Source organism: Astyanax mexicanus, chromosome 14 (assembly GCF_023375975.1).
Source record: "Astyanax mexicanus isolate ESR-SI-001 chromosome 14, AstMex3_surface, whole genome shotgun sequence".
Classification (NCBI taxonomy): domain Eukaryota; kingdom Metazoa; phylum Chordata; class Actinopteri; order Characiformes; family Acestrorhamphidae; genus Astyanax; species Astyanax mexicanus.
Window position 1 is genome coordinate 39,964,312 of NC_064421.1, and position 14,154 is coordinate 39,978,465.

Sequence of the window (14,154 nt, forward strand, 5' to 3'; positions counted from 1 at the left end):
ATAGTTAAGAAAACTGTAATAATTGTAAAAAAAAAAAAAAACTAAAGAAAACTCTCAATGCGCAGGATGGACCGACACACACACGCACACACCGATGGTGTTTGGACTGGGGTAAGGAACGGGACCGCACTATTCTGCGCTGCTGTTTTAATAAATATATAAGTAAATTTGAAGCATTAAATGTAGTTTATTTAATTTATATTAGGAACGTGGGGCGGGAGCGGCAGAAATGTGTATGTGGCGGGCGGGCGCGGGATTAAAAGAAGCAATTTTTTTGCGGAGCGGTAACGAGACAGAAACGCGGGAGCGTGGAAGAGTGGGTTTAAAAATCAGTCTCGCGCAGACCTCTATTATACATGATAAAAAAAACGAAACTGATTTATATAATAAAACGTAAGGGGTAATGTGGCAACAGTAGGGGCTAAATCGGTTACAAAAGCCTGGCCTACAAAAATGATGTCTGAACGAATTTCCTCTTATCTAATATAATTTAAAATGGTTTAAAAATATAAAATAATTTCTAAGCAAACGAAATATTTAATATTGAGCTTATAGCCCAAGTGCAAAAATACAAAATCAGTAATACGGCTATGCCCTGCACAATCCTTAAACCGAAATAGACCAAGTACAATAACGTCATTAACAATGAATTTCCTCTACTCTAATATAATTTAACATGGTTTAAAAATATAAAATAATTTCTAAACAAACGAAATATTTAATATTGAGCTTATAGCCCAAGTGCAAAAATACAAAATCAGTAATATGCCCTGCACAATCCTTTAACCGAAATAGACCAAGTACAGTTTACAATGACTGTCCTCTAATATAATCAACAATGTTTAAGAATATAAAATACTTCCTGAACAAACGTTTTTTTTGTTTGTTTTTTTAAGCAAATAGCCTAAGTGTGAAAACACAAACAGCAATTTACTGGGCTGGCTTGCGCAGCGGAGAAACCGTGCAGCAGCCTCCTAGCCTGCTTACGCAGCGGATAAGCCGCGATTTGCTTTTTTTTATTTATTTTTTTTACCTCTTTTTTTAAAAACGAATATTCGAATATTCGCTTCGAATCAGTGCCGAATATCCGGAGCTCAAAAAACGCTATTCGGGCCAGCCCTAGTTTATACCTGATACTTGAATTTATGAAACTACGCAGAGTTACTGACGCAGCTGCCAGGCAAGACACTGAAACTTTTGGGGGCAGTTCTGGAAGTGGACAGTATAAAGCAGCTTTAGTCCGGTCTGGAGGAGCATCCAGACACGCCAGTGGTGCTTCTTTTAACTGTGTTAAAGCTCAATAAAGAGACACCTCTCAGATTTATTTCTTTTCCCCCCACAGTCACGTTAGTATGCCAGAGATCCGGCACGGTGCCGGAATACTATCAGCCCTGTAGGAGTAGAGAGGAGAGAGCATGGCCAATTGTGCTCCCTCGGACTCCGGCTGCTGATGGAGAAGCAATGTGATCTGGGATCTTATAAAAGGTAATCAAAAATAGGTGAACTGGAGGAAATACTTTATTTAATGTTGTTCACTAGAACTAGTTAGGACTCCTCGAATCACATGACCATTGCAGAGAAAGCTACAAAAAAATTAATCAATCAAAGGTGTCGGAACTTTTTAGTAACCAAACTACACCGTTTCAGTTTGAAAAATGTGTTTAAAAGCAAAACAGAACAGCTTTTAAAGGGACCAACCCAAGGTTACATAAAGTAGCAATTCTTTTATTAAAGGTAAAATTATGTACAGGTAATCAAAGACAGTGTCCTGGAAATTGGTAAAAATTGTTTATACATATATATAGATATTTATATATATATTTCCTGCAAATGTCTTGGTTTGCATTTTTCCTCAAATAACAAAGAAAAAAAAAATGTATAAAAAAACCCCAAACAATTCAGAAAAAGTACTCTAAGCAGTCTAACGACCCATAGGCACTATTTACAGAAAATATGTACAATTTCAAAACACAAACAAGAAGAAAAAAAAAACACCCCAAATTCAAACTCTAATTAACTTATCACAAAAAACTCTTTCGCCACAGCTTTACAAAAAAAACAGAGAAAATAGAAAGGGATTTTATTCAGTATGGCTCTGCTTTATCACACGTCTGATAGAGACAGAAGACACTTAGCTTAGATTAGTCATCCGGGAGGAGCTCAGGGGCTCGGGAGTTTGGGTGGGGGGGAGGAGCTCAGGGGCTCGGGAGTTTGGGTGGGGGGGTGAAGCTCATGTTCAATTCAACCAAACACTCTAAAGCTGCTCTACATCAACGAACTGAAAGAAAACAGGGAACAGTTTAAGACATTTCCAACAGGAGATGAGAGAACAGGCTAACTCGGTACTGACAAAACCACATTTAACTAAATTCACAAGAAAGAAAGAAAGAAATCTGAAAAACTGAAAAAAGTGGAAAAAAAAAAAAAGATGGAGGAAAAGTACAACAAAATTTATCTTAAATCAAACTTTTTTGTTTTGGTATTGCAATATATAATAGAGGCCCATGAAAAACAAAAACTCATTCAATCTGGAACATGTAAACTGAATTAATAAAACAAACAAAACCCTAATTCTCCCTAATTTTATCCCATGTTTACCCTGATATATCAGCGCTGATATTTTCTACACGTTTGTGTAATGTTAATTTAATCAAAGCCACTAGAGCTGGGCAATATAACAATATGTTATTGTATTGTGATCTTATTTATATTATTTGTATATATGATATGAGTATATTATGGATTCCACAATTTCATTACATCATGTGTAATTAGTCCTGTTTAGCTGAATAAAGAAAAAAAAAACACTGTTTAAATAACTAATATTTAATTAGCCTTTTTAATGTTTTATCTGCTGCTACTTATGCATAATTCTGTCTGCGTCATGAAAATTAAAAATTCTTTTAATATGGTGACACAACCACAATTTTTTAATCATATTGCCCAGCCCCACCCAGAACTGCTGATTTTATACTTTAAAAGAAATAAAATAAAAAATAAATACACAAGTTCAACTCTCAAATCATCAAAACTTTTCAGTCAGTGATTTTTAAAAGCATTTTCCATTTCTATTCGATAACTCTTTCAAAGGAAACCTTCCAAAAATGATATGCAGGACAAGTGAGACATTTTTAATAAAGACAGTATTAAAATAATAATAAAAATAAAAAACTCCTGGCATGTTCTTAAGTTGTAGAATCTCTCTTTCAAAAGAAAAAAAGATGATGGAATTGTTTTACTGAGACACAGCGTCGTAGGCCCGTCACGATAATTATATTACCGATTTATTGTGCAATATATGAGCACGACCTCAATCATTTACAATTTCAGAGGAAACCCGTTATTTTCTTTTCTTTACAAACAAAGAAATGCAAGTCTAAATAACTCTTTTTATGTGATTAAAAATATTTAAGGAACACATAAGGAATCATGAAGTAACTTAAAAGTGTTAAACAAACCAAAATATTCTGAAGCATTTAGGTGATCTTATCTGTGGTTCTGTTAACTTGCGTTTTCTGAGGCTGTTAACTTCTTCTGTACTTATCCTGTGCAACAGAGGAACCTCTTGCTCTTCTTTTCTTGGCACAGTACTGATGAGAGCCAGTTTCATCAAAGTTTTCGATGGTCTTTGTGACTGTACTTGAAAATACTTTTTTTTTACTTAATTGAGTAGTTGAAAATTACTCAAATATTTCACTATTTACTGTATACCTGTAACTCTACCTCTTCACAACTTTACAACTGATAATCTCAAACACATTAAGAGACAAGAAGTTTAAGTAATTAACTCTTAATTAGTTCAGCACTGCTGTTAACTGAAAGCCTGAATTCCAGGTGATTCTACCTCATAAAGCTGAGTGAGCTAGTCTGCTACTTTGAAGAATCGAAAATATAAAACATATATTCTAGTTTAACACTTATTTTTGTTTACTAAATAAATGTATATGAATTTTTACATTTGTATGTATGAATCTACAATGCAGAAAAATTTCAAAAAATAACAAAACACTATATTTAAGATGTCTTAACTATTGACTTGTACTGTATATTTCAAAGCAGATGCTTCTCAGCCAGTTCAAGTCTAAAAAGAAGCAAATTATAGCTTCTCTCACTATATGAGCCTCTGTTTGGAGATTAAAAAGAGCAGAGAAAGGAGCAGAGAAACTGAAAGAATGGACATGCATTAGGGATACGGTGTTTCTAACACCTTTAACAATACACAGAATAAATATCTGATTTTATGTCTGTGTAAAAGGGCCTTTAATCAGCAATGTTCAAGACAGGGTTGACGTATTATCTGTTTCTTCCAGTGTGACAGAACAGTGTTTGAGTAGCCTGAATAGCATGATAGCCCACTTTTGGAAGCTTATCTTAAGTGAAAAGCTTCGAATAAACCAATTTTTAGTAGCTTTAAAAGAAAATCTACATTCCTTAAAAGAACATGCCAGGTACAAACAAAAATAAAATTAATAAAAAAAAAATAATAATAAATAAAAGTAGCAATTATTCAGAACATGTATGCTGAGCAAGACTGCAAAGCTTGTATTCCCACTTGAAAAAGAGAGCCAGAGAGGCTGTAGATGTTGTGAATGTCAGGGGAGTCCAGTTAAGGTGAAGGTCAGACAAATTTATTCAGCTTCAGATCTGACCTTTATCTCAGTGCCTGGTTTACCTCGCTACAACACAGCCAACAGGGCGGCACTACGGAACTCATCGTATTCTTCGCCGTGATGCTGTATAGTAGAGGGCTGCTATTTGCAAATGTCTTTTTTTTTGTGGGTGTTTGGATGAATCATGAGTCATTGCAATGATTCAACAAACCAAATCAGCCTTTGGTCAAAAGAAAATGTATAAGAAAAAAAAAAATATATATATATATAAAAAAAAAAAAAAAAAAATTAAAACAAAAAGCCAAAAATGTGTTTTAAATGCAGGGTAAAGCAGGGCACAACTTCCTAAAGAGTGGTAGCATTTAAAATATATTCAAGTACAACATGGTTTTGGTCGTCATCTCATTGTCACCGCAACGTCATCTACTTATTATTATTTAAAAAAAAAAATAATCACATATTGATTGATGAAGTGTTAAGTGATCTCGATTGCTGAGTTTGTTTAGTGAATTGTTTTAATCCCATTAATCTTTAAACTTGCTCAAATCATTAAAAAAAAAACAAAGTTAGGATGTGCTCCACTAACCCCTACTTTAACATATATAATTAAAATTGCAATAAAAAAAAAATGCATATCTGACATTTCTGTTATAAATGTTTTTTTTTCTACCAGGTATAATTTTGACAAGCCAGTCCCAAGCACTACCATCCAGAGGTAATGACTGTAATTTAATCCCAGTTATATGACTCCATTCTGTATACTGACTAATAATTTAATTGAATCATCTATAAATGCATTATTGGTTGCAATAAATAGTAACCAAGGTTTAATTTCAATTTAATTTCCTAAACAAATGTCTCACCATTATAAGCAACAGTCCAACGTGATGGCATTTGATAATAAATAGTGGATGACTTTTAAACATAAAAAATAATTATATTCTTTCTTTCTGTCCAAATACGTCACTGTGGGCCTAAAGCGGGAGGGGTTATGATTCCTTTCAGAAATTTCAATACATACGCACTGAAATGCAAATGTGTATGAGTGTGAGAAAGGTGTGAGAGAGAGAGACAGAGAGAGAGAGACACAGCATTTGAATAATGCTTGTAAAGACCCGTGAACTCTTTGTGATGAGCGTAACCCCTGTTGACGCTGACCCACTCCCACCACAGGTCTTTGTGCCTCCAGTGATGACATGCCTCCAGCGGGCTGCCAGGTCCTCCGATATTCCTCTAAACGGTGCCCCTTCGCTAACAGTGCTCCAGGTAATCAATCACCCGTGAGATGGACTTCTGCCCTGTGGTGCCGACAGAACACTGAAAAAAAAGAGAAAAGAAAAAAAAAGAGAGAGGAAATAGAGCATTATTGGTTAGTTAAAGTCTTACTAAAGTAAGAGACATCACTTCATGCTTGTTGCATCATGTATCACGTTAGTGCCGCAAAGATTTAGGTGTGAAGGTGATACAGGCATACGGGGTGGCTCAAGGACACATATGGGATCATAATCCCATTATTATTGTAGTTAGAGGTTGGACAATATATTTATATTGTGATGTAACAAATACTTTCGATCGTATCAAAACGTGATATCGAATATGAATATTTTTGCATGGAAACATGCTTTTAACTCCCTAAAATTCACTATGAAGTATAGTAGCCAACTGTCTTGATATATTGAGCATCGAAAAAATATTACATTACCAACCTTAGCAGAGTTCCTAAAGAGTGGTAGCATTTAAAATATATTCAAGTACAACATGGTTTTGGTCGTCATCTCATTGTCACCGCAACGTCATCTACTTACTATTATTAAAAAAAAAAAAAATCACATATTGATTGATGAAGTGTTAAGTGATATCGATTGCTGAGTTTGTTTAGTGAATTGTTTTAATCCCATTAATCTTTAAACTTGCTCAAATCATTAAAAAAAACGTGATACAGGCATATGGGATCATAATCCCATTATTATTGTAGTTAGAGGTTGGACAATATATTGTGATGTAACAAATACTTTCGATCGTATCAAAACTAGGCTGAAGACTCCATTCAAAGAAAATCTAAAAAAACAGGCTAGCTAGTAGCCAAAAAATATAAGGGAAAAAAAAAAAAGCTTTACTGCAGAATTCGGAGCACAACAGTATCCATGTGGTAGATCTGATTAAACTACAAGATTTTCAAAAACTGTATTTATGTAATGAGGAACAGCGTATTGTTGTGGGCATTTGCAGGAGGCTTTCCAGGTTTTGATATTGCCAAATGTATCGCAGCATTATATACATATACATATATATATATATATACATATATATATATGTGTGTGTGTATATATTTGTGTATATATGAATATATATGTATTTACATGTATATATATATGTGTATATATATGTATGTGTGCATATGTGTATATATATATATGTATGTATATACATATATATGTATAATGTGTATATATACAGGTGCTGGTCAACGAATTAGAATAATTTGAAATAGTGCAATCATGAAATTCTTTGAATGCATTTTTTGTGTAGAAAGCAAATCAGGTGTTCACCGCACCTGTCCTACTCGTTAGACTAATCACAGAACTCGTTACCTGGAAAAATTTTGCTCAGCTGAGCTTTCCAAAAGGCCCATTTAGGCCATTTAACTGTGACACTGTTGTTTTATTGAATTAGAATAATGGAGAAACCGTTTCATTGAATTAGAATAAATGCTCGAATTTTTGTTTTCTGTGAAGAGTGTTCACTGTGCAGTATAAAGTCAGGGTTGAGTAGAATTTCTAAGTTGTAAAATCAAATCATGGGTAAGCAGCGCGACCTCTCAACCGGAATAGTGGCTCAAATTCAAGCCCTTCGCCAACAAGGCTTGACCCAAACTAAAATTGCTGAGCAGCTCGGCATCAGCCAGTCTTCCGTCTGCAAAGCTCTCAAGAAAAACTGCAGCAAGCGCACCAACTGTTCCGGCGTCCGAAAAACTTCTGCTCGCGACAACAAGCAGCTGAGAAAGATCGCAGTCAGCAACCGGTTCAAGTCCACTTCCGAGCTCACCGACTTGTGGAACAAGCAGACCGGCGCTGACGTCTCCAGATCAACCACTTACCGTCGTCTGCGCGAACTCGGCTTCAAATCTCGCGTTCCAGCAGTAAAACCGATGCTGAACAAGAAACAAATGGAGAAACGGCTGAAGTGGGCCAAAGAACACGGCGAGTGGACTGCTGAAGACTGGCAGAAAGTGGTCTTCAGTGACGAATCACGCTTCTGCATCTCCTTCGGTGACCAAGGTCCTCGTGTCTGGCGTCGTGGTGGCGAAACCTACAACCACGAGTGCGTGAAAAGATCCGTCAAGTTTCCCAAGAGCGTTATGGTCTGGGGATGCATGCCCGCTCGAGGTGTAGGGAAACTCTGCTTCCTCAAGAAGACTGTCAATGCTGCCATATATCAAGATGTTCTGGAAACGTTCCTGATTCCGACTGTTGAGGAACAGTTCGGCGAAGAAGACTTCATATTTCAACAGGATCTTGCACCGACTCATGCGGCAAAGTCGACCAAAGATTGGTTCACTAAAAAACAGCTTGAAGTTTTGGCATGGCCGGCCAACTCGCCTGACCTCAATGTCATTGAAAACCTTTGGGCCATCGTCAAGCGGAAAATTTGCGACAGAAAGCCTACTACGCTGGACCAACTGAAGCAGAACATCGCCACTGCCTGGGAAGCTGTGAGTGAGGAAACTTGCGACAAGCTGCTCAAATCGATGCCGCGGAGACTTCAGGCAGTCATACAAGCCAAGGGGGCAGCCACAAAATACTGAGAAAGTGATGATTGTAATTATAATAAAAATTATTCTAATTCAATGAAACGGTTTCTCCATTATTCTAATTCAATAAAACAACAGTGTCACAGTTAAATGGCCTAAATGGGCCTTTTGGAAAGCTCAGCTGAGCAAATTTTTCCAGGTAACGAGTTCTGTGATTAGTCTAACGAGTAGGACAGGTGCGGTGAACACCTGATTTGCTTTCTGCACAAAAAATGCATTCAAAGAATTTCATGATTGCACTATTTCAAATTATTCTAATTCGTTGACCAGCACCTGTATGTGTGTGTGTATGTATGTATATGTATATATATATATATATATATATATATATATATATATATATATGTGTATATGTATGTATGTGTGTGTGTGTATATATTTGTACATACATACATACATACATATATATATATAACACATACACACATACATATATACATACATATATGTATATTTATTTATTTATTTGTATGTATGTATATATATACACACACACACATACATACGTGTGTGTGTGCATGTATGTACGTACGTACGTGTATATATATATACACACATATATGAATATATGTGTATGTGTACATGTGTGTGTACATATGTACACATATATATCTATGTCACTATATCTCTAATATATAGATACATATATGGAGAGAAATTATTATTAAATAAAAATATAAACAAACAATAGCAAATATATGTAGCCGTTTGTTTATTTTTATTTAATAATTTCTATTTAAAAAGAAGTTAAACCTAAAAATATGAAGTGAGATGAAAGGAAAAAAAAAAAAAAAAAAAAAAAAAAGAATAAGTTTGCCTTATAGTGCAAAAAAAATACGGTTAGCTGTGTGGGTTGTGAGCTCTGCCAGGAGTTATTATCTAGTTAATAAGGTAAAAATTCTTCATTCTATTTTCTCATTATTGTGATGAGTATATTACAATATAACAAAAAAACATAAATGCAGACCTCTAGCTGACATGGAACAATATCCTGTAAGATGTAAAATAATACTGGATTAAGAGCCTCAGAGTGGTCCAGTGGACTATGCCACAGTCACTATAATCAGAGCATAATTAATTGGCCTTCAAATGATTATAAAGTAAAATATACACTTTAAATGCATTAATTAAGATAATTGGAAGCTGCTATAACCACTAGATGACCTAAAACACTGTGCTAAAAGATCAAAAGGCTAACAAAACAAAAAAAAAAATCATATGTAAATGGATGTAACAAGTTCTTCTTAAACCCCCAACAAGTTTTGTGCTGGTTTTATTCATTTACTGTTAATGTAATTGGCATAGTTAGTTCTAATAAGGCAAGTTATGTATGAGTTATGAGTTATTCTAAACTTAAAATGACAATCTACTCCCATTTTCAGGTGCATTTACAGTCCTTACCGTCAGATTCATAAAGTTTAGGAACTTCTTCAGCATCTCCGTCATAATGGAGAAATCCCCTTTAGGAAGGCTCTCCCTCACTGACTTCACATTCAGCTGAAACAGACAGCGCGACATTAATTGTTAAACCATTGCTAGTACATAAAACATTAGTTATTTTAGTAAAAGTAAAATCACTAACCGGACTGTCTTGACAGAGGCAGCCCAGCAGCAGGGCAGTGTAAGACGCTACAATACTGTCCTCCATGTGCTTCCCAGCATGCTGCAGTGCTGTTACAGAGACAGAAGAGGAGAGAACACACCCATCAACACACCCATCAATCTGAAAAATGGACTGTTAACGCTGAGAAACGCCTCAGCACCTTTATTAAGGTCCAGCTCCTCGTCTTCTTCCTCCTTTTCCTTCTCTTTTGTGTCGTTCGTCTCGTTGTTTTCTGTGGCAACCCACTGAATCTCCCCCGAGGTCTCCTGCCACTCTCCGCTCTGGTCAGCCTGAGACTTGGGCGCTTCACTGATGAGGTCGTCAGTCTGGGCTTCGGCCAGAACCGCCGCTCTCTCCCGCTCCAGGAACAGCTGAGCACACAGACGCACACATCTCTGTCAGATTCTGATAAACTCTTTAGAGATGAAGCAGAGACGATGACATCAGCGAACAAATGTGTCCCCGTCCTAAATCGTCTCAGAAATTATTGACATAATTGGAACCAACAGTACTAAATACAGTACTATTTTTTAAATAATCTTTTAAACCATTGCACATATTACTGAAAATGAGTGTGTGCAAATGTATATATACACACCCATATATATATACAGTTGTGGTCAAAAGTTTACATACACTTGTAAAAAAACATAATGTTATGGCTGTCTTGAGTTTTCAATAAGTTCTACAACTCTTATTTTTCTGTGATAGAGTGATCGGAACACATACATGTTTGTCACAAAAAACAGTCATAAAATTTGGTTCTTTCATAAATTTATTATGGGTCTGCTGAAAATGTCACCAAATCTGCTGGGTCAAAAATATACATACAGCAACAAAATTTGTCAATTTTGGTGATGTAGCGAGTTGTGTCAATCAAATTAGCTTCATGTCATGGCCTCTTCACTTCTTGTAAGTGATTCTGATTGACTACAGCTGTTGACTTCTCATGAGCCCATTTAAATAGGGCTCATTTGACCCAGTGATTAGACTCAGCTACAAAAGCTACAATGGGAAAGTCAAAGGAACTCAGTGTGGATCTGAAAAAGCGAATTATTGACTTGAACAAGTCAGGGAAGTCACTTGGAGCCATTTCAAAGCAGCTACAGGTCCCAAGAGCAACTGTGCAGACAATTATACGCAAGTATAAAGTGCATGGAACAGTTGCGTCACTGCCACGATCAGGAAGAAAACGCAAGCTATCACATGCTGCCGAGAGGAGATTGGTCAGGATGGTCAAGAGTCAACCAAGAATCACCAAGAAGCAGGTCTGCAAGGATTTGGAAGCTGATGGAACACAGGTGTCAGTCTCCACAGTCAAGCGTGTTTTACATCGCCATGGACTGAGAGGCTGCCGTGCAAGAAAGAAGCCCTTGCTCCAGAAAAGGCACCTTAAGACTCGGCTGAAGTTTGCTGCTGATCACATGGACAAAGATAAAACCTTCTGGAGGAAAGTTCTCTGGTCAGACGAAACAAAAATTGAGCTGTTTGGCCACAACACCCAGCAATATGTTTGGAGGAGAAAAGGTGAGGCCTTTAATCCCAGGAACACCATGCCTACTGTCAAGCATGGTGGTGGTAGTATTATGCTCTGGGGATGTTTTGCTGCCAGTGGAACTGGTTCTTTGCAGAAAGTAAATGGGATAATGAAGAAGGAGGATTACCTCCAAATTCTGCAGGAAAACTTAAAACCATCAGCCCGAAGGTTGGGTCTTGGGCGCAGTTGGGTGTTCCAACAAGACAATGACCCAAAACACACATCAAAAGTGGTAAAGGAATGGCTAAACCAGGCTAGAATTAAGGTTTTAGAATGGCCTTCCCAAAGTCCTGACTTAAACCCCACTGAGAACATGTGGACAGTGCTAAAGAAACGGGTTCATGCAAGAAAACCATCACATTTAGCTGAACTGCACCTATTCTGTCAAGAAGAGTGGTCAAACATTCGACCTGAAGCTTGCCAGGAGCTTGTGGATGGCTACCAAAAGCGCCTAGTTGCCGTGAAAATGGCCAAGGGACATGTAACCAAATACTAATGTTGCTGTATGTATATTTTTGACCCAGCAGATTTGGTGACATTTTCAGCAGACCCATAATAAATTTATGAAAGAACCAAATTTTATGACTGTTTTTTGTGACAAACATGTATGTGTTCCGATCACTCTATCACAGAAAAATAAGAGTTGTAGAACTTATTGAAAACTCAAGACAGCCATAACATTATGTTTTTTTACAAGTGTATGTAAACTTTTGACCACAACTGTATATATATATATATATATATATATACACATACATACATACACACACACACTGCTATGAGAGACTTTTTTATTGTATTTAATACATGGTAAATATACAGTTCAAGTCAAAAACTCTCTTTATTTATTTTCTACATCATGGATTAATAAGACACATTTATTCAGTTATAATAGAAGTGTTTTTACATGACTGCATTCATTAAAACATCTAAACTCTTATAGAGTCTAGTATTGTTTTTATGCCGTATTATCAGCCTGTAGCCTGCTACTAACACCGGCTAGCACTGCTGGAGCAGCATTAGCCTTAGCCGCTAACCACACTAAGCGCTAGCTATTTTGCTGGTCAGAGGTGAGTATTATTGGTCGGTGTGGGACGGACTGCAAGCTAATATCACCCTGGCTTACCGGAACCCTCAGGGTTCCTTAGTGTAGCGCCGTCAGACGGCATTTACTAACGCTTATATTTAAATACGTTAATACTACTGCACTCAGCCTTAGTTGAAATCTGGAAATCTTAGTTTACTGTATATAAACAGTATATAATGTGCCCTAGACAATGTGCTTAGGTGCCCAAAACCTCTGCACAGTACTAAGTATATAAATAAATCTGATTATTACTACTTCAACATACCTGCACCAGAGCAGTCAGTGCATTTGCAGAACCCTGAATGCTTGGTTTATTCTCTTCTTCTCCTCTTTCTTCTTTCATCTCCACATCCTGCACCTTCACCTGGGCCTCTACCACAGCGCCATCTTCTGTTTCCTTCTTCACTTCTTTCTCTGGCTCGATCAGACAGGAAGTGTCCACCTCCATTTCTACAAGACCGTACCGGTTTCTGGAGCTGTACTCCACCAGGTTTATCAACAGCCCCAGACCCTGCAGACACAACACACACACACACACACACAATTAACAGCCATTAAAAATATTACAATCAGTGATCTTCATTTTTAAGATGCACAAAAGAGGGGTAGTGTGGTGATTCTTGTCGGGATAGAGGGGTAGGGTGTGGTGATTCGCGCTGGGATGGAGGGGTAGAGTGTTCCGATTCTTTTTAGGGACAGAGGGGAGGGGTGTTCCGATTCTTGTTGGGATAGCGGTAGGGTGTTCTGTCTTACAACAAGTATATTCTGATATAACTGTTTGTCTCTTTTCTTTACCATAAAAGAAAAAAGGTTATAGCTTTTGTAAGGTTTGACAATCTATGCAGTTATTCATCCCGAACACATTTCACATTTACACACGTCAAGATTTTATAAGGGCATGCTAAAAAGAAATTCAGAACACGTACAAGCACCCGGATGTCAAAACGCTGCTCCGGAGGTATGAAACGGGGGACTTTGAGGACACAGTTCAGCGCTGTGATGATTAGCTGATCCTGTTCGCCAGTCTTCGTGCTGCCCCACTCTACAGAGAGACAGAGAGAGAGGAAATAGACGTAAATGAAAGAAAGGGAGCAAAAGACACATAGAAATTTTTTTCCATGCCTGTATAGACCTTTTACTGATATATACATTAAAAGTTTTAGAACAATCCCAGGTTTTACCTTTATTTTTTTCTTATTTAGGCCTCTTGGGGTTCAGTAAATAACTGGAAATTATACAAAACCCAGTGTACAAAGAAAGAAAAAAAAAAAAACGTGGTAAAGCAGTATTAAAGCAGTTTGTGTTACTGCACTCTTTAATGCAGCACATTCACAATTTCATAATAAATCTTTCATAAGAAATCTGTAACTATTAAAAGTATAAGTATTTTCTTTAAAGAAATTACAAATAAAGCTAAAGAGCAGTTAGTACTTCTTCCTACACTCTCAGAATACTCTTTGTGGTATCTGGAGAAAACTGCCTCAGGAACAGGTCTTGCTGACCCAC

General features: G+C 36.8%; 1 protein-coding gene and 1 long non-coding RNA gene across 2 annotated transcripts in view; one reads left to right on the forward strand and one right to left on the reverse strand.

The window, feature by feature from the left end:
• LOC125781092 (uncharacterized) overlaps nt 1–5,366 on the forward strand; it is a 72,537-nt gene extending 67,171 nt beyond the window's left edge. Inside the window, exons 2-3 of the long non-coding RNA XR_007424189.1 lie at nt 1,343–1,485; nt 5,284–5,366. This is a non-coding gene — a long non-coding RNA (uncharacterized LOC125781092). The remainder of the gene's footprint in view (nt 1–1,342; nt 1,486–5,283) is intronic.
• The window catches only part of wapla (WAPL cohesin release factor a), a 40,453-nt gene continuing 31,356 nt past the window's right edge, over nt 5,058–14,154 (reverse strand). The window contains exons 15-20 of the mRNA XM_049464093.1: nt 13,575–13,690; nt 12,914–13,159; nt 10,185–10,395; nt 10,004–10,092; nt 9,823–9,918; nt 5,058–5,927 (exon numbers count right to left, since the gene is read on the reverse strand). Coding sequence (XP_049320050.1) covers nt 5,862–5,927; nt 9,823–9,918; nt 10,004–10,092; nt 10,185–10,395; nt 12,914–13,159; nt 13,575–13,690 — 824 coding nt within the window. The 3' untranslated portion in view covers nt 5,058–5,861. The remainder of the gene's footprint in view (nt 5,928–9,822; nt 9,919–10,003; nt 10,093–10,184; nt 10,396–12,913; nt 13,160–13,574; nt 13,691–14,154) is intronic.